Consider the following 24926-nt stretch of genomic DNA (forward strand, 5'->3'; position numbering starts at 1 on the left):
ATTTAAATCATAAAGAAAGTAGTCTAAATCATATGTGATGAATCTGAACTATACCAAATATGTGCTTATTTCTTTTCCAGGGTATATATTTTGCTTTGTCATAGCTGATGATGTATTCCTCGAGTTTCACAGATAAGGCTGGCAGTTGAGACTGTTGAATAATTTTTTACATCATTGATAATATTCAATAATTAAGATGGAGAGTATACTGCTGTATAAAAGAAAATGCAGTAATTTATTCATTTTACAGTGGTAAAGACCCAGTACAGATGATATAAGGAGTGGAATATGTAGAAAACTTCTGTTTTCTAAAACCATTTTAAATCTTTTTAACCGAGTTACTGCTCTTGGTTTTGTTTTGTTTTTTTTACATTTTTTTTTGTGGGAGATGGGTTACTGTTGCAGCGTGATATATGTATGTATAATCTATTGCAATAATTTCCCCTAGCAAAAGGACTGCAAGTGAATATGGAGTTGAACAAAGTTAAAATGATATCATGTGGAAAACAGGCAACTTCACGTTTAGTTTGACTTACAGGCTTGTATGGAAGAAACCTTATCTTTTATGTTGAGTAGAACATAGGGCACTTCATGTCCATATTTCAAAACTGATAAAATATTAAAGTTAGAGCAGAGTAGTTATATCCAAACTATTGGCTTTTCTCAACAGAATCCTGAAAAACAGCTTTGCAATACATACGTTTCAGTCTTCAAGATTGCTCTGATAGAAAGCTAAATTCAGAGAGATGCAAAATCTTGACAGGTTAACTTAGTATTCACCTGTCCATATTTCTCTTGTTGGAAAATCTGTGACACAGTATATTTTGGAAGAAAATTATATTGTGCACAGGAACATAGTATTAAATTTGCTCACATACTGCAGAAATCCAGGAGAAACAACTAAAGTCAAGTTGAGGAGTAACCAAAGAAAACATTCCCTTAAAAAGAGTAGAGGAAAGAAAACTAAATATTGAAATACTGGCTTCTAAATGAAGTGTGACAAAATTGTAAATAGCACCTTGTCTTGATTTTGGTTGTTTGTTCTTTTGTTAATTAATACAGCAGTTATGCATTTATGAGAACTACCTTGGAGATACTGTTGGAGTTACGATGGGGGAAGGAGAATGAGAATGCTCCAAAATACAGTTGTATGTTTCAGAAGAGCATTTTAAATTTTTCATTGAGCCTTTATGAATTATTGCATTCCAGTTGATATTTTTGTTTGTTGGCCAAAACTTAGAACTCAAAGTAACATTATTTTATGTCAAAATGACCAATGTGATATCACAGGTGTTAGCACCTATTCCAGTCACGGAAAGCATGCCTGATTTTTGTTGCAAAATCAATAATAATTCATGAATATTATTATCAGGAGGACACCTAAAGTTTTAGAGTTCATGAGCTGTGGATTTTTATTATCACAGAATCATCTAGGTTGGAAGAGACCTCCAAGATCACCTAGTCCAACCTCTGACCTAACACTAACAAGTCCTCCGCTAAACCGTATCACTAAGCTCTACATCTAAATGTCTTTTAAAGACCTCCAGGGATGGTGACTCAACCACTTCCCCGGGCAGCCCATTCCAATGCCTAACAACCCTTTCGGTAAAGAAGTTCTTCCTAATATCCAACCTAAACCTCCCCTGGCGCAACTTTAGCCCATTCCCCCTCGTCCTGTCACCGGGCACGTGGGAGAATAGACCAACCCCCCACCTCGCTCCAGCCTCCTTTAAAGGTACCTATAGAGAGCGATAAGGTCGCCCCTGAGCCTCTTCTTCTCCAGGCTGAACAATTCCAGCTCCCTCAGCCGCTCCTCGTAAGACTTGTGCTCCAGACCCCTCACCAGCTTCATTGCCCTTCTCTGGACTCTCTCGAGCACCTCCATGTCCTACTTGTAGCAAGGGGCCCAAAACTGAACACAGTACGTGAGGTGCAGCCTCACCAGAGCCGAGTACAGGGGGACAATCACTTCCCTAGCCCTGCTGGCCCCACTATTTCTGATCCAAGCCAGGATGCTGTTGGCCGTCTTGGCCACCTGAGCACACTGCTGGCTCACATTCAGCTGACTATCAACCAATGCTCCCAGGTCCTTCTCTGCCAGGCAGCTTTCTAACCACTCATCTCCCAGCCTGTAGCTCTGCTTGGGGTTGTTGTGCCCCAGGTGCAGGACCCGGCACTTGGCCTTGTTGAACTTCATGCAGTTGGCCTCAGCCCATCGGTCCAGCCTATCCAGATCCTCCTGCAGAGCCTTCCTTCAGTCGAGCAGATCGACACACGCACCTAACTTGGTTGTCGTCTGCAAACTTACTGAGGGTGCACTCAATCCCCTCATCCAGATCATCGATAAAGATATTGAAGAGAACTGGCCCTAGTACTGAGCCCTGGGGGACTCCACTAGTGACTGGCCTCCAACTGGATTTAACTCCATTCACCGCAACTCTTTGGGCCTGGCTATCCAGCCAGTTTTTAACCCAACAAAGCATACGCTAGTCCAAGCCATGAGCAGCCAACACACACATTGCTGCACAAATTCAATTTTAGAATCCTTTCGAATCTTTTCCTCAGTTGTCCATAGAAATTATTCCTTCATCACGTCTGTGGTTTTTGTTTGTGTTTTTGATTTTTTCGCTTTTGTTTCTTTTTAAAGGTTTCTTTTAACATGATAGGTAGATGTAGAGAATTGCTTGGAAAAAATCATGTAATTTGGGAGAGAAAATGGGAAAATGATTTGAAGGACATACCAAGTACTTATAAAATAGTTCAATATCCCAATAAAATTACTAAATCTGTCATAAAAGCTTTGAAATACCTTGTTTTGTTTTTTTATATATTCCATACAGCAACTTTGTATTGATGGCCACTAATTTGTGTATTTTTATCTTTCCCTTTCTTGTTTTTGTTTTGTTGTTTTCTTTTGTTTTGCATGCTGTCCCCTGTGTTGGAACTCTCTTTAGAGAGTAAGTTGGTTCAGTATTTGTTGGAAGCCTAACCTTATTTGCATGAATGTGCAATTAACCCTTTTTCTCTATTTTTCTTTCCCAAAGAGTTCATGCAGTGTCAAGCCTTTTGCAATCATAAAATGCTATATACAATTATGTAAACTGCGTGGTAAAGTTTTGAGATGTGCTTTATCTACTAATTAACTGACGTTGTTTGGTTATGCATTCCTGCTTTATATTGTTGTGGTGGTTGGCACATCTGAAATAATTCTTTTTAAAGGTAGATAGTTACAATTTTTTTCATACCTGTTTATTTCTTCCACTATCAAATTATTTATTAAGAGCTCGAGCTTTAGATGCTTGATTTAAGTTTTAAGTTGCATCATAAAAATGAAAACTGCAAAAATCGTAGTTCCTACGTACATTGTTCAGAGTATAGGTGGTTAAGTTCCATTTTCCATTCCAAATTCATCTGTCACCTTAAATGCTCTTACGGCATTTCGTATTCTTCATGCTTTGGCTGAGATAAAAAGCCATGATTCAGGTTGGTGTGGTGTTTTTAGATAGCACAATGATTTGCTTCATTTGACTTTTCTGCTGGCAATCATTGTGGTAAACCTAAGATCAAATGAAATCTGAAAAGAAAATTGAGTCATCAGTTATGAGTATTTTTACCACCAAAAACATCAGCACAAGATCTTTAGGGTACTTTTGCTATGGTGATTCATAATTCACTTCATAATGATTTCACTTGAAACCACTTTACATGTTTAAAGTATCATAAGGAGTCTACGTTACACCGTAAATAGGATGTTGTAACAGGTTTGTTCAACTTACACATTTCAGTGCAATAGGTGTGTGCATTGGAGTATGCAAACTTTAAGATACAGGTACAATTTCTAAGTTCTGCTAAGCTAAATAATTTAAATAAAATTGGAAGACCTCCAGGGTAATCTTTATACTACCAGATCTTTTTGTTTTCCTGAATTCTGTATGTTTTCCCCAAATTTTAAGACTGTTACATCCAAAGACAGTCATAATAAAATACAGAAGGTACTCTGCTTTGGTTTTGCCTAGCTCTTATAATTGTACCTGCTGCTTGTGTGTCCACGAAGTGGTATATAGTTTAGTTCAGCCAAACACCAAAGATATTTACAATTATTAGCTTGAAAATTTCTTCCCACTACTACGAAGCAGCTTTTTAAAGGACAGACTTCTGTCAAAATCTAGGTGTGTGGCAGTACATTTAGGAATACTTTTTCTCATTTTCAGTGTAGTTTGCCCCAAAAGGGAGGTTAAAGTATCCCATCATGATGGTCTCTACATTGGATAGGGTTTGTATTGTTTCTAATACATTTTTACAGCTTTTAAGGTGTCTATTTATAGATTTTCTCTGATATTTTCAGATTCTCTTAGGATCATATATTTATTACTCTTCTAATGTAAGTTTTGAGGCACTTTTTAAGATAACTCTATTGATTTTAATTTTCCAATTTACGTGAGTTTACTTACTCTGGCTTGATTATCAATGTGGGAAGTTAGACCTAATTTCCTCAGTGATGAAGGCATGCAGCAGCATGTTTCATCCCCTCTGTACTTGGTCAGTGTTGTGGTGTCTGCAGCCATGTGAGTTGTGATCACAGTTGGGAATCATCTACTCTTACGAACAGCAGCAGAATATGGCCTTACCACAAGCCAGATAAGCTGCAGGAGGGTGTGATGTTCCAGTCCTTCCTCTGTAGCAGCTATTTCCAGTCTTGAACCCATGTCAAATATACTCAAGAGGCAATATGTCTCCAGCCTTCTTTGTATCATAACAGTAGCTTTGCTTCTGTGCCCAGATATTTGCTGGAGCAAGAGTGTAAGTCAGATGCGAAGACACCATTTCCAGCCCAAACACCTGGTTTTTGTGTCAGAGAAGTGGGAAAATCATGGACCACACTGGTGTAGAGCAATTCACATCCTGATCTCACCATAAATCTAGGGGAAGAAACAAACAAACAAAGATGGAATTAGTGAGAGATACTAAAAAGGCTTTTTAAACAAAGTTGTCTATTACGCCTTTCTTCACCCCTTCACTCTAAAAACCTCTTTGTCCTCATCTAAGTGAAATTGCTACAGACATGTTAATATACTTTTTTTTTAAAAAAAACTGAATACCGTATTTTCAGCATTGTTTGTTGAAAAGAATACAACACACGATGCTTCTGGAAGACTGTAGTATTTAAACACCTGTCAATCCAAAATCTGTTGTGGCTTTTTGCCCAGCTCTGGTGAACAGTTTTGTGTTTGGATATCTGCAGTAGCAGGAGATTTTTGTTCTGTTTCACAAACGTTTTATGTAAAGGAATTGGACCGCTTTCATAATCTTGCAGTATTTAGTAATGCAGATACTTACAATGAAGATTCTGTTAAAGCACTATAGCAGCTTTTTTGGTTTTAGACAGAAAGTGTTTTTGTAATCTTTGAGGAGTATGCACAATCCACTTAATGATAAAGCTTGAAGGTTAAAAAAAAAAAAAAGTTTTACTGAAAAAATTGAGGTTGCGCCAGCCATCACAGTAAGCATTTCTTTTCTTGACAATACTGCATGGAATACCTAATTGTCAAACTTCTACAGAAGTCGGCTAACGTTTCCAATGTACTCTTGTATCCAGTGAAAAAGCAAAACAGATTTTTTTTTTCCTGCTTGGCTGCAAAGCACTGCCTTTCTCTGCCTCTGATTCCCTTACTGCTGCTTGTTTGTAAGTTCAGCATACGTCTATGTCTTTTCCTCTTTTGCCCCATCCTACCCTCTTTCCTTCTTCTTCTACCTTGTAGGTGTTCAGTATGTTTTTGGAGACACTGGTGGACTTCATCCAAGTCCATAAAGAAGATCTGCAGGACTGGCTGTTTGTACTGCTAACACAGCTATTGAAGAAAATGGGTGCTGATTTGCTTGGGTCTGTACAAGCAAAAGTTCAGAAGGCACTTGATGTCACAAGGTAATGAGTTCAGAAGGGGAAAATAAAGCAGGGGGGAGGAATCCCCCTCATGCTATTCCCAACATGGTTTGTCTGTATGTACATGCATGTACATTCTGTGTGAGTCTTGGAAATACACGGAGCTAACAACAGATCATGAAACCTCAGTACATGTTGCTGCTAAAGTGTTTTGGTTTCCTAAATGTGTATTAACTCGAAGGATTTGATTCTTTAATGCTGCGTAATCAATATGATACTACTTGTCTGATTCCAAAATGTGCATCATGTATGTTTATTGTCTTGCTTGTTTAGTGATGCACTGATAGCTTTTGATTTTTTTTTTTAATTTTGATACTAAAATATTTTTGCAGTATTCAGGCATTTAAGGAGTTAGCAAATCCATTATTGCCACGTCCCTTCACTTTCACCAAAATTTTCTAATGCCCAAAGCACTCTGAAGTGATTTTGGGGGCCATCAAGCTGCCTTTCCTAGGCCAGCTTTATTCCCGAATGAAAATAAAATTTTAAACTAGAATTGGCGAAGATCTGGAAGCTACTTCTCATCCTGTATTCTCTGAAGAATGGGACAGCCTAAACATTTAGGCCTCTGATGAACCTATTCATATGGCAGATTTCCTGTGCAATCTGACAAAGGTTATGGTGGGCATTGAATGGAGAGAGGAAGTATGATCTTTTTTGCTGCTGCAGCAGAGGCCTAGAAGGTAATACCAGAGTGAGGAATGGTGGAGAGCAGAGGCAGATAGAAGGGGAGGATGGTTCGCAGAAGCATACAGGAGGAGTGTGTGAATTTCAACAGTACTGGTGCATTATAGTTTTGGGATTGTTGGAATTGCATACATTTGGAATCAGAATACTACAGGATCATCCCTTATTACTTGCGTTATATATATTCTAACTACAAGAGCTTCAAAGCAGTATTTCTTTCGTAATATTATCCTTTACTTTTTAGGAAAATGTTTTTGGAAGTCAGATATTAAATCAACAAAATTGGTAGAAATTTTTTCTTTTAGAAATAGTAAAGGTGTTTTTTTTTTTTTTGACTCAGAAGAGCAAGGGCGTATTTTTTGCCTCTCAACAGGTATTAAAAGAAAAATTCACATAACTAATATAACTTGATTTTATTTATTTTATAGGGAATCTTTTCCAAATGATCTTCAGTTCAGTATTTTAATGAGATTTACTGTTGACCAGACCCAAACGCCTAGTTTGAAGGTAAGAATTTTCAGGCTTACATCGCAAACAAAATCTTGATAGACGTTTGATTGTCTTATTATTTACCTTTGGATTGTTTGATTTGTTTTAAAAACAAGGTTTTCAATTAGTGGATTTTGTTTTTGTAAACTTTCAGACAGTCAAGCCAGCACTACAGGACCAGCTTCGCTCTTTTTGGAGCTCAAAGGTTTTTGTCTGAATTATTGTCTTTGTTCTTAACCCTATGTCAAACTCTTACGGCTTTTGCCAATACTTCTTACTTGAATGCATTCGTTTGCTGCTACTAACCTTTGCGAGAAACTTTAAGCATGCAGATGTTCAATTTTAAACATTATACTACTGTGAAAGTGTTTGCTGCAAGTGAGTTCTAATAAAACCACAGTATGGTAAAAATGAGCAACAAAAATGTGGCCACCTAACATCAAGCTGGTTATGCAAACTCACTCTGTTAAGTCTTTTCTAATTTTATGTTTGTGATTTCCCAATCCTCTTTTCCTAGTTTGTATATAAGTTTTCCTGTGTTTAGACTGATAGGTCTTGAATTCGTTTAAATAATTTTAATGGTAACATAAGCTGTTATGTTTAAAAACAAGCTCCCTTTATGGTACCTTTACTTTTCTGAAAGCAGTGTGTAGCTTTATACATACACACTTCTGCATAATAAAAATCTCTAACCCGTAGACGTGACAATACAAATGAAAATATAAAATAATCTTGTAGTATATTTACAGTTATCCTAAAAGTAACTCTTTTTGTAAGTGCATCAAATCTGAAGACTTACTAGTCAGATAAATGGGGAAATAACAAGCATATAATTGGCATTTTCTGCTCTATCCTGCACGAAATATTTTTACACTGTTTGATACTGCACAAGAATACGATCTTTTTCCAAATTGTTTTGAACCTGAAGTTACATGAATATGCCTTTTTTGTCTACAATACAGTAAAACTTACATTTTTAAGCTTTTGAGGACAGTTGATACGTTGACCACTGTTGCTTCGTAGAGCTGTGTTAAAAAGGGACTGCTGTCATTTATTGAAGACAGCAAATGAGGTAGTAAAAATCAGTTTGTTGTTTAAATAAATCCTTGGAACAAATTGGGCTTGATTTTCTTTTACTTGGTTTTCCTCACCAGATAGGTTAATTTGATGGTTTAGTTGTTGGTTGGTTTTTTTTTCAATATAGTAGAATAGTAGCTGGTATTATTGTTTTTTTCAATATAGGAGAATAATAGCTGGTATTATTAGTAGTAGAATAATAGCTGGCATATTTACAACATTTCAAAGTTTAAACTGTAAATTTGAATGAGAACAGACTCCTACTAGACTAAGTTGGGCCTAAGTTCAAGAATATTCAAGAATGTTCCAGGTGTGCAACCTAGAAAGGATTAAGAAATCTGGAAACACTTAACAGAAAAGCATTTGAGAAATACTTCAGAAATCAAGATGTCAGTAAAAGCTACTTCCACAGAAGAACAGGTGTTGGTTTGAAGTAAAATCAATTGTATTTGAAGTGAAACTGTGGGCCAGTAAATGTAACTGAGAAGTATGTAGAAGAGAGGGAAAGATTTTTTGGAAAAAATGGTACCTACCCACTACTTCCATCTTACCTAGGTAACTACAACTTCAGGATCCAGACAGTAAAGTTCGTGAACATAAATTGCAAAATTATCTGTTGAATATCCACGTTCTTGAATACCTCACCTAAATTCTGTCCTCAGTGCACCCAGATGTTTAACAGATTAACTGATAATCCTAAAGGACTGCTTCATTCCTTGAGATCTTAAGCTTTTTTTCCTACTCTGAAGAATGATTATTTTGGTTCAGGATGCGATTTTGGGCTAGATACAGTAAATAAATGCATTCTAGATAGTAAAAAATACTATCAAAGAAAGGAGAGAGTCAGATATAAGAAGGGATGTTAGGTCAGAAATTCTCTCCATGGAAGGATTCCCTTCTACAAATGACACTTCCTTTATGGTTTTCATGTGGTAGTAGTAACTGTGATCCTTTGGAGTAAACTGCCATTGTCATCGTTAACATTTACATACAGCAAAGCCTTGGATTATAAAAGTAAAGCTCTAAGAGTGTCCCCAGAGGTGGATTTGGCATGATAGCCAGTAAGAGGACCAAACATAGAGGAGGTATTATGCTACTGATGTAATCTGTGCAGGATGCAGCACAGTATTGTGCCCTATCTTAGTCTTTTACATTAAATTTATATGCAGGTGTGGTGAACTGCTGAAACACAGTTTAGAGGTATCAGGTGCGTGTATCTGTTTTGGTTAAATTTATGGATGGTCTTAGGAGTCAAATTTTCTGGAGAGGATATAATCTATTAAGCTTATTTTTGCAGGTGCAGAGCACATGCTTTGCTATGGATGAGTGTTGTCCTGAAAAATACTTCAAAGCACCACTTTGATTTTTCTCAGGTTGAACACAGAATGGCTTACACACAGTGAGGAACAGTTTTAAGCATTGTAACCAGATCTTATTAGAAACTTCTGAACCCTTCTTTCCTTTGAAAATGCTGACTTGCTGAAATCAGTCTTTTGATGCAGTTGATGAAAAGATTTTTCTAAGTCCATTAAAAAAAATGGTATTAAAATGAACAAACATTCACAGAGATAATCGAGCCTTTTAACATTTAATCTTTAGCAGATATTCTAATCATTTAGATAAATCATGGCAGAGGCAGTTGCTCCTGAGTATTCAGTAACCTAGGGATTAGGACAGACATCTGGGATGTGACAATCTGAAAATCGCTTTGCATGATTGCACTTCATGTTAGTAAGGCAGAGTTGAGTCTTTTGCACCCCAGGAAAACTGTAAGAGACGGACTCATGTCTGCTTTAAGTAAAATAGTTTCTATGAAATGTTTCTGTCTTATCCTGATGAAGCAAATGAAACTTGGTGAATCTCAACTTTTTCGCAGGATAGGATAACAGTTTGCCTTCTGGCAGTGACTGTGTAGCATCCTTGCAGTATTTTGTGTGTCTACGCAGATGAGTTGCACAGGATATTTTTGTGTAGGAATTTCTCATCTGTGAAAGATGGTTATGAAGCACTTTGATTACATTTATCTTCTTTTTTTTCTTTTTGCTGAGTAATAGTGCTAATTGTAGCTTGCTTTATATTTCAGCTTACTTACTACAACAATACTATTCTTAAACAAAATGTGTCTGTTTTGTGCTGTACAGGAAAAAGGTTTAGTGTCTCAGGGTTTGTTATAGCCCAGCAAAATACAGGAAATTCAGCCTATAGGGTACAAAGAAAGTCAAGGCAGTATTAAACAGCTTCCTAGATCGTGGTTTCAGATTAACAGTAAATATTCGTTTTAAGAAATCCTGAAACTACTTCAGTTGCAGTAAAAAAAATTTATCTCAGGTCCTGTAGAGGTGAAATGGGTTGCTAAAGAGCACTATGTCAGGCTTTTTATTTCTGAACCTTAACTCTGTACTTAACTTGTTTGAAGCAGTGACAAAAATGCACCATAAGTAGATTTGTTGCTGTTACGGCGTTTACTTCAGGGTGTTTTTGATCTGTAATATTATTGCCTCGTTATATGGATTTTTGTGTTTGGTTCCTCCTGCCCCAGAAAGAATATAGCAGATAGTATTTTTTATACTGCATATGTTAGTATTGACTTGCCTAACGTGAAAACCTCCAGCTGTTGGTTGTTGCATAACTTCAGAGAAGTCAAGTTTTAACATGTGCTGTGAATATGAAGTATTAAGTTTTAATTCACATGCATCAGCTATCAGTAATATCTGTGTCACTCAGTGTATCTTGGGTGTTGGAAGTTTTGACCAATGGATATTTCTAAATAGCTTTGTTCGGAACAGTTTTAGTACAAGGCATATATAACTAAAAATAAACCTAGAGCTTTTTTTTTTTTTCTGCTTATGATGGTCATTAGGTCTCTTCCATCCTGGTAAGTATTTCTAGCTCAGGATGATTATTAGTGCTAAGTTAAGTAGGTTGCATAAATAAATGTTCACCACTTTTTTTGATGGGTTGCATGACAATTATCTCTAGGGCTGCAGGAACCGAGGAAAGAATGTTTAAGGGAGTTACAGGCATAATAGCCCTTCTACTAAAGTTGTGCAGTGACGTAATTTTGGAGGGGCTGCAGTTTGAGATATCTAAAACTGTAATTCTGCATTAGGGGAGTAGGACAATGATGCTTGGGCAGCTGAGAACGTAAAAAAGCTTTTCTATCCTCCTGGTAAACCCACATCTATCTTCTCAATATCTTCAAAGGAAAAATGTGTTACGTGACCCCTTCTAAGTCTTCAGTAGAAATTCTATTCCATACCTTTTTAAAAATAAGAAGACTCATACAGCCTAACCCCAAAGATCCTGACTGCTGAACTCTGGTTTTCATAAAAGGGTGCTGTGTGTTAACTACATCATATTCTAATACAAACTGATTATTAGTTCATCAGATGGTGTCTGCTTTTCATTTTAGTACTTGGAAACAGTTCTCAATAATTCTGAAAATTCTTAAATGTTCCGAGTACTTTGGTTTTCTGTTTGTTAAACATAAACTTCTGCATATACAATGATTTGTATATCTCCTAGCTGCTACTAATGAAATCTAAGATTTCTATTAGTTTTTAATTTCTGTGGAAGATCTTCCTTCTTGAAATGTTGTACCCATCTGTAAATTCAGCGTTTAGGTTTTTATATACCAGCACTGAAAAGATGTTTAGGTTAAATAGAAAAAAAATATTTTAGAGAATGTACATTCTAATCTGTATACACTCTTGTTCTTGTAGCACAGTTTTTATTGTCCACCTGACTCTATTTCTCTTTTCAGGTCAAAGTTGCAATCCTTAAATATATAGAGACTCTTGCACAACAGATGGATCCAGGCGACTTTGTAAATTCGAGTGAAACTAGGTTAGCAGTGTCTCGAATCATCACCTGGACCACCGAACCTAAAAGCTCAGATGTTAGGAAGGTATGTTTGTTAATGTGCACTTACCGTTGGAATCCATTCCAAGTATATTGGCAGTTCAATGAAGCTGTTGACTTTTCATGTCTCAACAGAAAAAGGATTTTTTTTTTAAAAACAAATTTATTGTTTCATAGACAAAAGATACTTTTATGTTCTTTTCAGCAAACACAGCTAATAGTTGGGCCTGAGAAATCAAAATTGCCAAAGTAAAACCTTAAGGTGGTATCAAAGAATTGTTCTTGTCATGCTACAGTTCCAGTGCAAAAATCCCTTCTCCAAGAAAAAAGAAAATTTTCTTTCTTTTGGGAAGAAAAATTAATATTTGTGGGTACTCAGGTACCAGGGGTACAGAATAACCATGAGAAAATGTACTGATGCTGTCTTCAGAAAGGGGTTCTGAATAGTTCTTGCAATTAAAGTGAAAAAATCTGTGATTTTATTTGCACATAGATGGAATAGTTATTTTTTTGTTGTTCCCAGTGTCGCCATCCATCCTGTTTTAGCTGCCTTTATCAGTATGTTAACACTTCTTGATTGTTAAGTAAAAGTATCTCGTTTATGCCTAATGAAGTGCATGCAGCTTTGACATAGAGAACTAACGGTTCCTTTTTCCCAGTTTATTTCTATGGTTGAAAAGTCAAAACAATTTAGTTGTTTAGATTTCCTTTGCTAGATTGAATTTTGGTAATTGAATTTTGAGTAATTTCAAATACCAAGCTTGAATTTTGGTAATTTCAGGGAACATGACCAAAACTCATTTCCTTTAGGAGGAGGGATGTTTTGTGTGAGTCAATTGATAGAAAATAGTGGGGAGCTGTCTCACAAAGTAATGCAAAGAGGACAATAAAATAAACTTTTATCACTTCTTGATATATTGAATGTTTATAATATTTCAGCATAAAACATTTTATACTGGAGGTTGTTTTTTTTTTTTTTTTTTAAACTTTCACTTCTAAGATAACTTTGAGAAAGTAGTAACAGATTATATCCTATGGACTTTGCTTACCTGGTTACCATGTTCTAGTGACATACATAAGACCATAAAGCAGGAAGGGAACTGAAGCAGTACTATCTTCTAAATCAGTAAAGTTTTAGTACTGAGACACGTGGCAAGCTGTCTTATCTGATAGTTCATATCTCTAATAAGCATTTTTATGCCAATAAGTAACTGAATTGTGGAAAGAATTGCCAGCGAGTTCTATCATCTGGAACCCCTTAATTATATTTTCTTTCCATAACAGATTTGTTAGAGGTTACTAATTCCCAAAAGCCTTTTATAAGTCTTGTAAATAAGTTTATCAATAAGTAGTCAAAAAAGTTATTCTAATGGTTTAAAATCTCTTGTTCTCTTAATGGGCTTGAAGACAGCCACATATCCTACCACAGAAATCCACTTTTTTAAAAAAAGATTATAATAACATAACATTTTGAGTGCTTTCTTTTGATTAATTTTTTTTGCCAGCTGTATTTCTGTGCAAATAATGCTGTTTCGATGTGGTGGTGGTGTTGTTGTGTGTTGTTGGTTTTTTTTCCTGTAAAAACATTTCCAGTGCTAAATACTATTTTAAAAAATCCTTTTTCTTTTGTTAATGTTGAAATGGGTATGCCTAGTTTAGTTCAGTGACATGGAACTTTCTGGAGGGTAAAATTCTAAGTTTCCACTTTAGTTTCTTATAAGATTAAAATTCTTCTGAGGAGAAATAGAATCTTCTTAGAGTTCTTCTAAGATCAATAAAAAACAAATTTCTAATCCTTATTGCATACTTTAAAAAATGTGATCTGTGACTGGGTTTGAAAAATCTCATGAGAATGAACTTATGATGAAGAGGGGAAAAAATTCAAATACTCTTAACAAGCTTTTTTCACTAGTTGTTTAGTGAAACCCTTCTCTGAGTCGATTTCTATTTTGATACTTCAGGTTGAGCTTCATTCTGGGCAGACCATGCGGTGTCAGTTTCTTTCCTGATATGACCCTGGACTGCCTGTTTTGTTATTTTATTGGCAGCTTAAGTAGACACAGTATTTTGGAGTGCAGATGTGGGAAAAAAAGGAAGTGGTAATTTCCAAACCTTTGTTCAGCTGCAGGATTTGTTTTAACACAATTTGATAAATATAAAAACAAAAGACAGACTATAATAAGTTAAAGAGGAACACTGAAGGAAGACGGGTTGTAGAGGATATTTGGGGTGTTCACTTGAAAGGAAGACCATTGAGGGAGGAGGGAATAAAAGTTCAAGAAAACAGCTAATCACAAGTGCGCAAAGACAATTTATGGCAATCTAACATGTTAGTATTTTCATCATTAAATTTAATACTAAGGTGTGTGCTGGTATGTGTGCTCATACCTTGGCTTTCCACTTTTAATTAAAAAGTGCTACAGTTCATTGCTCTGGAGGCAAAAGGAGGGAAATAAATGTCTAAAAGAATTTTCTAAACTACTTGCTTGAAGTATTATGGTGCTTAAACAAGCTGCCTGCCATTCTGTCTAGTATGAGGCACTGGTTCTCTCCAGTGCGTGGCAGACCTTGATGGTGAGTCATTTTTATGGAAACTAGATATAGTTGGTTAATCTTAATTAATCTTAATCCAACTAGATATAGTTGGTTAATCAGAGTTTCATACTACACAGAAACTATTAGAAAGTTCTGGAGAACTTAATAATTTCTAGCCTTTCACTGCCTGTGATAGCTTAGTTGCAATGCTGGCAGGTTTGTTAGCCCATCCAGTGCATGTTCATCAAAGTAAGTCATGCAGTCAACATTCCTTTAGCAGAGGGAACCCATGTTCTATACCATGTTCTATAACGTGCTGTCTTGCTTTGTCAATAAAGATCCATGGTTTTCTTGATTCAGATATGTTCATTATATGTATGTATGTATAAAAGCATACTCTAGGATGAGGATGCCATTAAAGATAAAGTACTAGAATGTGGGTTGTGGAATCGAGTAGACTAGAAACTCCAATACTTAAGAATTTTCATCTTTAGAATATGTAGGCAACTAAATAATTCCTCCTGATGTTTGAAAGTTAGTCTGTCACTTATCACCTATATTACCACTTGCAGAATTCAGAAGGATTTGCCAAGTTTGTTGCTGTTCTGGTGTGTTCAGGTGTGTTTTTTTGTTGTTGTTGTTAATGTGTTCAACTTGCTAAACCCTTTAGAAGCAATTTTTAGCAGCAATTTTTTTTATTAGCAATTTTGCTGCTTCCTTCAGGCTTTCATTTAGTAAGGAGGGTTGAGGGTGATCATGTTTCAGAAAGACTGCTTGTTAGGATGATGGTGCAAAGTGTAAGCTCATTGGTATGTGCCTGGAATATCTGAACTTTAAGCTCGTTTACCAGCAAATAGGAATTGTTGGTTCACATCTGCTAGCATCTTTAATCAAGCTTGTTTAATACTTATATCACCTTTTGGGATTATCCCTCATTGTAGTATCTCTTACTGATAAAATTACTGCAGAAACTCAATTAAATGGCTTCAATCTGTATTTTGTTCTAGGCTGCACAGTCAGTGCTGATTTCCCTTTTTGAACTCAATACTCCAGAGTTTACAATGCTATTGGGTGCTTTACCAAAAACATTTCAGGATGGAGCCACAAAGCTTCTCCATAATCATCTCCGGAATACAGGCAACAGTGGTCAGGTATCTATAGCTCTTGCATTATTCCTTCTGAAGTTACAGCTGCTTTGAATATAAGCCCATTTCGGTAGTTATGTGTGAGAGCAAGATTGGTAGAGGCAACACAAATCTTCTGTAGAAGCCTTAGTAGGAGATAGCACTCTTTATGGAATGCATTTTCTTTTCCTCCAAAGATCGATACTTTCTCAGTGTATGTTGTTTCCAAATAAAATGACTTACTAAGTTTAAATGTACTTTTTAAGAGTAGTTTGTCTCGTACTTTAGTTATTTTAAAGTGGTTGAAAAAATTTGGTTGATGTTATTGTCATTAGTTAGACAATCCAAGAAATTAAGTAGAAGCTCTTTAAATGTTTCTGGTCACTAGAAAATAAATACAATGATAAGGCAAAGGGGAAGCTGAAGTCCTGAGTCCTACTGAAGTAGCTCTTGTCATCTCTCCTCTTCCAGGGATCAATGGGAAGTCCTTTAACAAGACCTACTCCACGCTCCCCAGCATGCTGGTCAAGTCCTCTCACTTCCCCAACCAATACATCGCAGAACACTTTGTCACCAAGGTAATGTTGGCCACTGTTGCTGCAGTTCTGCATCTAAGGCTTCACTACATGTTCTCCAAAATTGTAACCCCAGCTGTGAACAAGTGTAGTGCGTTTTGTACAAAGTCACAGATGTTGAAAAATAATCCCCCTTCCTCCACAGAATGACAGTACAGTGAAGTGCTCCACCTCCCTGAAGTGTCTGACAAGAGCCAGGGATGGCCTAAGGTGGGAAAGGGCTGTACACCTCAGAGTACAAATGGCATATTAACAGAAGAAAGGGTTATGTTTAATGTCTAGAAAATGTTAGAATAACTCAGGTCATCAAGCCAGATGGGGAAATGAAAAAAAGTAGTAAATTGCATTGTTACCAGTGCTGTTAGTAAAGTGGATTTTGTAACTTTGCTTTTGGCAATCAACTGATACATTAATCACTCCCCATTACTGTGGAACTTTTCTCATAAAGACAGAATGGTGTAAAAGTTCCTTTTGTACTTACAGGAGAAAAATGGAGCAGAAGTGTGTTTCTTGAGGCAGATGCTGCTGCGTGATGTCGCCCTTTCCTTGTCTAGCCATTCCCAGTGCTTAATCTTATTATATTTCCTGAGCGTCTATAGTTCTATGTTAATGTTATTTAGAAGTATGGGGTCAGAAAGTAAATCCACCTTACTCTGTATGTCCTTCTCCATGGCCCACAGTGCATTCGACTATGATACGGAAAATATGAATTCTGAAGATATTTACAGCTCTCTTCGTGGAGTCACTGAAGCCATTCAGAATTTCAGTTTCCGTAGTCAAGAAGATATGAATGAGCCTGTAAAACGAGATTCAAAAAAAGATGATGTTGATTCAGTGAGTATTTAAACTCTGTGCATCTTGGTATTGGCAAGCCAAGCCCAATACCTGATTTATTACAAAGAAAACACCTTTTTAAGTAGGTTTTTGTATTGTGACTTCTGAAATGGGACATCCCTCCTAACTTTAGAGTGTCAGAGCTTTAAAAAAAAAAAGTTTGTAGTCTTAAAGCACCTTTTGGAAATGTAAATGCTAATTTTAAGTGGCATTAGCTATTTGTTTACTTAAAATGTTAACAGTTTAGAAATACTTTATCTCATAAAACAACTGGAGTTTAGTTTTTGAGAGATCTGTACCCTAATATATTTTTTCCAAAGTTTTTATTTAATTCCATACAAAACCTGCAGTTTTTTTAGTGCTATATATGCCCTGTTCTAAGCTTCTGTTTTTGTGGAGCTTCAGCTTTCAGGTTTGTTGAACGTGCCCAAAGTGTATGTACTTAAACATGATTTTAATTACTTGGCATCAAACTACAGAGATAAAGTGCTGACAGCTGCTTCTAATCATGAACTTCAAAGTGTACATGCTCCAAAAGACTTTTTTGTACTTTTTTGAGGAAAGTAAATGTAGGGAACTCTAGCTAAGACCTTTTATCTGAAGCCCATCTTAATGTCTATTTAGGAATGTTTAGGAAACTTTCTGATATTTGTAAGTTCTTGCTACATAGGTGAGATAGTGAAGTAGTTAATTGAAAAGTGTGTGTCTTGTATATGCTTGTATGATATTTCTTTTCCTGCAGATCTGCAGTGCTTCAGGAATAGTAGACCTACGAGCAGGAAGTGGTGTGAGTGATACAGGCCGAACAGCTCTTGATAACAAAACATCATTACTCAACACAATGCCTCCTCACTCTTCACCACGTTCAAGAGATTATAACCCATATAATTATTCTGATAATATCAGTTCATTTAATAAATCTGCTTTGAAGGAAGCCATGTTTGATGATGATGCAGAGCAATTTCCTGATGGTAAGCTTCAGATTGCATTCTGTGCTAGAATGAAAATGGTGAGATTTTTCATCTTTTTCATCTTTTAGTTCACTTTAAGAATTTATCATTAACAGCATATGTATTACCAGTGCCGCTTTGAGAGGTTTTGTAAATAATACATGTCAAATTAGTTTGTTTAGTAATCCTTCTGAGTGACGTTTTTGGATTGGTTGATATTTGTAGAGATTAGGGGGGTGAAAATGAGATAATTACTGAACTATATGGTATACTTCTGGCAGCATGTTCTGTAGCAGGATTGTCAATATAAATTTACTTAGCAGATTTCTCTGTGGTTGAGATTTAAAAAGCTTTACAGCAAGGGAGTAAAACTGGATCAAACCAGTTTGGGAATTAGGTGAAACATTAAGTATTTTGTTAGTAAAATACTTGTATTTGAAACATGGTGTTGGTATTCTCTATTGAGTAGACATTCTTTTTTTTTAAAAAAAAAAAAGGCTTTTACTTGGAAGGTGGTTCATTTAGCCCATGTAAATGTAAGAACTTGGGTTGTTGTTTTGTAGGCTTCTAAATCTCCTTTTAATATTTCTCAGTATATTTTTTGGAGCTTTTTATAGCTAAATGTTAGGGGAGGTTTGAGTAATGCTTATAATGATACTGTGGAAACATAGCAGGTGGTTTTCATGATGTGGTTTTCATTCATGTCTTGATATTTCTTATTCATTTATAGAATAAACTCAGTTTTTAATTAAACAAAGTTCTTAATAGTGAAGTACAAATAAGTATTCCTCCCCCCCCCCCCCCTTCTGTTTTCCCTCTGACATTCAGCAATGATGTGTTAAACTGCTGAAAAACAAAACTATGTTCTGGCATTGTGTTTTATTCAGCTATCCTATGAGTTGGCTTCAAGTTTGCATTACATTAAAAAAAACCTCTAAGATGTATTCCTCTTTGCTTTCTCTTCTGCTTAGAGAAGAGGCACATGGTTAGTTATTAAATTCTAAAAAAGATTTAAGAGAAAGCAAATTTTTACAGATCATGTCATGTAAATATGAATAATTAAATACCTTCGTCATCCTCACATGAAAGATTTTTGAGCAAAACTCTGCATTACAGTGATCCTATTGTTACATGGGATAGGTCTCTGTAGCTTCTGACACTGTATTTCTTGACATTACGTTAAAGTACATGATAAAAGCTTTTGAACATATGGGACTTTCTGGGAAATACCTTTCACGCAGTCAAATGTGCTATGTTCTAGCAATGTGTTGTCAAATTATTATTTATTCAACAATTATTTTATTCATTTTCTTTATTGACTTGTCTTTTGGAGCTATTTCTGTGTAATAGCAGTTGTGCAGAAGAGAGAAATCTTTTCTCCATGAGCTTTTTCATGAAGACATACCAAAAAAAGTTCGATGATATAAAAAAAATATATATATATAGGTTTTGTTAAGATTTCTTTATGAATCACATTCTGATGTTCTCATCTCATTTTCCTGTAAAATCTGAAATTTCTCAAATTATTCTTATACTTCACATTGGTTTTTATTTGCTGCTAACTGCTAGTCTCTGTTGGAAAATCTTGATTTTTTCTTCTTTATGTCAAAGATAGCTTGGATATTTAAATATCTAGAAAAGTTCCTGGGACCATCTTCTCACTGTGTGTATGGTCTGTGGTGTTTGCTCTCTCAAGTGCCATTGCTAGTTCAGGTAATTACAATAATTACTGTCACACTGTCAGAGAACCTTACAGTGTAGTTCTGTCTGAAGCTTTGAAGCTTATGCAGTATCCTTTCTTAAGAATATGTGCTAAATTAACAGAAGATGGTAAGTTTTTTCCTTTTTTTTTATTTTTAAATTCCATGTACTTAAGCAATCTGCACTCTACCAGCAGGGTCTGTTTTTCTTAAAAATTTATGAGTGGATGGACTGAAGCATCCCCATCCAGTAGTGGTTTGTCCTTGCTGGAGTTAGTAGTGCAAAGTATTTAGTAAGGACTGCTCTTTAATGAATAATTAAAAAAAAAAAAAAAAAACCTACTTGGACTTATTCCTGTATGCAGGAGTGCACTCTTAGTTTTTAGTAGCACCATGTGTATTGTCATTACTTTTAGAATTGCATCCGAGGTTATTTTGAAAAAGTTGGCATGGGAAAAAAAAAAGATACATTTATACACACGGCAAAATATTTGTGCATGCAGTTTCTCACTTAAGAATTGCATGCTTTTCCCATAAACCCGAAGTGCTTGTTGAACACTAGTTTATACTTTCCAGCAACTTCACTGTGTTTGACACACAGTTCCTGTTTTTATTGGACTCTGATGTATCTTCTCATCTGTTACTGGGAGAAGACATGGATATAAAGGGCTGGATGGGGAGATCTTGGCTGCTCGTTTGGTGCAGTCAGCTGCACTGAGGCACAAACATGTATTCTGCAGACTGTTCATCTAACAGTTAAAAAACTCCTTTAGAGGAGATGCCACAGTGTACCCCCAAATGTGCATTTGAGTATTTTACCACTTCTGTAGTAAAAGGTTTTCATAGGAACAGTCTAAATCTTCAAAGCACTAGCACTCTTTCCAGGGGAGGTGCCCTTTATTAGAAGTATAGGGGAATGTGGTTTTCTAAGACACTTTCTAGACTCCTTAAAAGCATTCAGCAGCTCCTGTTTGAAACCCAGTGTCCCCCTCCAAAGCATGTCCCTCTCATTTTTTTTCAGTGTGCTTCCATAGATCATGTTTTCCAAGCCTCTGCCTTTTTAACTGATACCATCATTTGTTTCCTTCTAGATAAATAGAAAGCCATTTATAATCCAGTCATTTTGCAGGTGTTTCATCCAAGGTTTGTACCCACCTTGTTGACTTCTTGGCCATGTTTCAGGCAGTAGGAAAATCTTTACTTAATTCAGAACATACCTTAATTTCCTTCTTACCCCCAATACTGTATAGCCTGTCAAAAGGTTATTATTTGATTGGTTTGAGAAGAGATGTTCTTTAACAAATGTTTATATGGATAATATTAATAGATACGTATTTAAGGCACATTTTAATTTATTCAAATGAACCTCCTCCTCCTCATTTATGTTTTTTCTTTTCAGAAAAAAAGTTGTGAGTAGACTTCAATATGACTTAATGTATTTCTCCTTTCTTATCTGGAGAATGTTTAGGAATGAAACACTGGGTGCTAAATCATATCCAGGAATGGGAAATTGAGGCTGTCAAGGCGCACACACCCACACAGACGATTTTGTGCTATTTATTTATTTATTTAAGGAAATCTATTTCATAGAATCATAGAATATTCCAAGTTGGAAGGGACCCATAAGGATCATCAAGTCCAACTCCTGGCACCGCACAGGTCTGCCCAAAAGTTTAAACCATGTGACTAAGTGCACAGTCCAATCTCTACTTAAATTCAGACAGGCTTGGTGCAGTGACTGCTTCCCTGGGGAACCTGTTCCAGTGTGCAGCCACCCTCTCGGTGAAGAACCTCTTCCTGATGTCCAGCCTAAACTTCCCCTGCCTCAGCTTCACACCGTTCCCACGGGTCCTGTCACTGGTGATAACGGAGAATAGGTCACCTGCCTCTCCACTCCCCCTCACGAGGAAGTTGTAGACTGCGATGAGGTCCCCCCTCAGCCTCCTCCAGGCTGAACAGGCCCAGTGACCTCAGCTGCTCCTCGTATGTCTTCCCCTCTAGTCCCTTCACCATCTTCATCGCCCTCCTCTGGACACTCTCCAACAGTTTAATGTCCTTTTTGTACTGTGGTGCCCAGAACTGCACACAGTACTTGAGGTGAGGCCGCGCCAGTGCAGAGTAGAGCGGGACAATCACTTCCCTCGACCGACTAAGCTAATTTCCTCAGCTAATAGAGCTTCCTTTTATTCCTGCATGGATATGGCTGGTACCTTCTCTCTTTGCCCCTTCCCCCCCATACGTTAAAGTTGCCACTTCTTTCATTCTGGTATTTCCACAATGTAAATAGCTTTATTTAAGCACATATAGGTTGCTTTGCTAATTAAATTTTGATATACATTCCCAAAATTGGATTTACCGTGGATGTAAACCTGACAGTTTGGTAGATCAAGCATTATAGTCCTAGTAATAAAAGTAATGCCCTTGCTTCCATAAAATGGATTGTCCGTTCTGCTCATCTGTACTAAATAATTACTCACATAATGCACCTGCAGAATGAAATTCCAGTTTGTCCTTTAGACAAACAATAATGATCCATTTAGAGAATTTGCAAATCATGCATTAATATAGAGGCAGTGGAAGTGGTTGCAGAAAAAAGGTTTCTGCTTTCAGGTGTTGGTGAGTTGATTATTTATGCAAAACAATGCAAAAAGAAATGTTGGGTACAAAAACAGTGTTTTTTGTTGTTTTTATTTTTTTGATCCTTGATATGTGATATTCAGCTTTTACTTTTTGTTTCTTTGTACATCATTTATAAGTTACAATATTGAATACAGCAATATAAGGGTTGTGGTTTCTCTGCATATGACCTAATAAATTTGTTAGGGAAAATGTATTTCATCTATTAACGAAGTGAAATAATTTTAGGATAGATGTAGTTGCAGGAACGCTTGCATATTATTAATACTGTTTACTCTATGAAAGAAAAATGTACGTCAATGCTCTCAGACTTTTCGCAGGAAAAAAAACGTTTCTGTTAATTCACCCCAAAGTCTTGGTGCAAAGGTAGAAGCTATATGCTTTTCTTTCTTAAATTGGTCTTTCTTTCTAAATTGGTCTTGATAATGGAGTAAAGGGAACAGTTCAATATTTAATTGTCATTAATACCACATACAAGGGCTTGTTTGTTTTGTTTTTGGCTGTTTGCAGATCTCCATGTTTGCAGTCCAGTGTTTCCAAATATGAGTTGTTACTGGTGCGTGCTTTTTCTCCATCATCATGGAATCCTCTCTGTTAATCAAAGCTGAAATCCAGAGCTGTCTCATAGTGACTGTTACTGAGATAGCAGTAATTCCCTGGAATCTCTGTGGGGCTAATGGCTCCACTCTTGAGCAGTTTTTTTCTGTTTGCATTAAAAGTCTAGCCATTGCTGTGGAACCATGGCTTACAAAAGTCTAAGCAGTTCAGTAAGATAATACTGAAGGAGAATATGCAAGTTTATCTTCTTGGATGGAAGTGTAACATGGGAAAGCTGGCCCTTTAATACTTCAGATTTAAAAGGGTAGAGGGAACTACCACTTTTTGTATGATGGATTGCAAGAGTAAAAACTATTGCAGTAAACTGTACAGGTGTGGTTTTGTTTTGTTTTTTTTTTGTGGTATCATTGTTTTATTGTGATTGTAAGCTTGTTTAGGAATGTTGTCTGCACTGAAAATGAAATACTGAAATTGTAATTTTGGCTAAGTTGGGTGGAAAATATAAAAGTATGCTAGAAAGCCAGCTAGCTACCGTAGAAGATATCTTACAGTTGTGCATCAAGCACTAATATTTATTTGCAATAATCTGGAAATTGTGTTTGTGTATTCTTTTTTTGGTAGAGCCTCCCATGGATCATTCTGATCTGGTCGCAGAGTTACTAAAAGAGTTATCAAACCATAATGAGAGAGTTGAGGAAAGAAAGACTGCTCTCTATGAGCTCATGAAGTTAACTCAAGAAGAGTCTTTTGGTGTTTGGGATGAGCACTTCAAAACAGTACTGCTTTTGCTGCTTGAAACACTTGGAGACAAAGAGGTAAATTTAGATTATTTCTGCTAAGAATGTTAACAAAGCACATGGTTTACTTTCAGTGTCTTTGAAAGTTGTAAGGGAAGGGCACAAATCACTATATATTTCTATAAATAAATAATGCTTATCGTGAAAACGCTTGAGTTCTATGTAATTGTTCCCTGTAAGTGCCACGTTTTTAAATTGCTGAGGTTCAGAATGACACTAATATCTGTTCTGATTAAAATAAATAAATAAATACTTGTCAATGTGTTTTCAAAAATAATGCATTTGTGTGATGCTAAACGTTTTATCGGCACTTGTGAAGGGTAAAATTGTATGCAACATAGCAGCTCTTGGGTAGCACAGATAACTCCGGTTGGCAGCATATTTGTGATATACAACCTGAATTAATTGCAGAAAGAGAGAGAGAAAAATGAATAACTGAACAATTTTTTAGCTGAATTTATTAATACAGTATTTGTATTACATATATGCATAGAAAATCTGATATATTATCGAAGGCTTTACTGTTGAACAAATATTAAAACATATATCTATTTAAAGGAGCATAACTAATTTATTTTAATATTTAATCTTTAGTATGCAATTAGAGCTTTGGCATTGAAAGTTCTAAGAGAAATTCTAAGAAACCAGCCAGCAAGGTTTAAGAATTATGCAGAGCTCACAATAATGAAGACATTAGAAGCTCATAAGGACCCCCATAAGGAGGTTAGTAATCAGTTACTCCGTTTGTTTGAGGTTATAACAAAATATTACAAAATGAAACAGCTGTGTGTATGTCCAGAAAGTGTTTGACAAATCAGTTAGATCTTACTGAGGAAGTAATCTGTGTAATAATCAAGCATTCAGCTCTTACTAGTTAACACAGGTATGCAAAAGAAAAATGAACTGTGGTTTTATAAGTTCTGAAACGGTTAATGTCAGCCCTGATAGCAATTGCTTTGAGTGCTGTCCAAGAGGACACAGAGCCATAACCAATGATCACAGCTCATCAAAGAATAACTGAAGGTGGTTTTTCGTTGTATGACATCTTAAGCCAGATATCCTGGAGTTCTGATGCAATGTTTTGGATTTCATTAACATACATGGCTGAGAGATGGGACTGAACAGGGCAAGGAAATCATCAGCCTTTTCCATTTCCAGACA

At 36.2% G+C, this 24926-nt stretch overlaps 1 protein-coding gene across 39 annotated transcripts in view; it reads left to right on the plus strand.

Moving 5' to 3' along the window:
• The window catches only part of CLASP2 (cytoplasmic linker associated protein 2), a 141807-nt gene that overhangs the window by 111278 nt on the left and 5603 nt on the right, over nucleotides 1–24926 (plus strand). For 25 of the 39 annotated variants that reach the window (XM_083826463.1, XM_083826474.1, XM_083826498.1 and 22 more), the window contains 10 exons: nucleotides 5760–5923; nucleotides 7057–7135; nucleotides 7272–7322; nucleotides 11958–12101; nucleotides 15598–15741; nucleotides 16186–16292; nucleotides 16970–17123; nucleotides 17866–18094; nucleotides 23590–23783; nucleotides 24360–24488. In XM_083826463.1, the coding sequence (XP_083682589.1) occupies nucleotides 5760–5923; nucleotides 7057–7135; nucleotides 7272–7322; nucleotides 11958–12101; nucleotides 15598–15741; nucleotides 16186–16292; nucleotides 16970–17123; nucleotides 17866–18094; nucleotides 23590–23783; nucleotides 24360–24488 (1395 nt within the window). Of the gene's footprint in view, nucleotides 1–5759; nucleotides 5924–7056; nucleotides 7136–7271; nucleotides 7323–11957; nucleotides 12102–15597; nucleotides 15742–16185; nucleotides 16293–16969; nucleotides 17124–17865; nucleotides 18133–20864; nucleotides 23476–23589; nucleotides 23784–24359; nucleotides 24489–24926 lie in introns of those variants that run through there. The other 14 variants (XM_083826497.1, XM_083826465.1, XM_083826467.1 and 11 more) reach the window with 4 other exon arrangements.

This window comes from Anser anser, assembly GCF_964211835.1.
Source record: "Anser anser genome assembly, chromosome: 2".
Taxonomy (NCBI): domain Eukaryota; kingdom Metazoa; phylum Chordata; class Aves; order Anseriformes; family Anatidae; genus Anser; species Anser anser.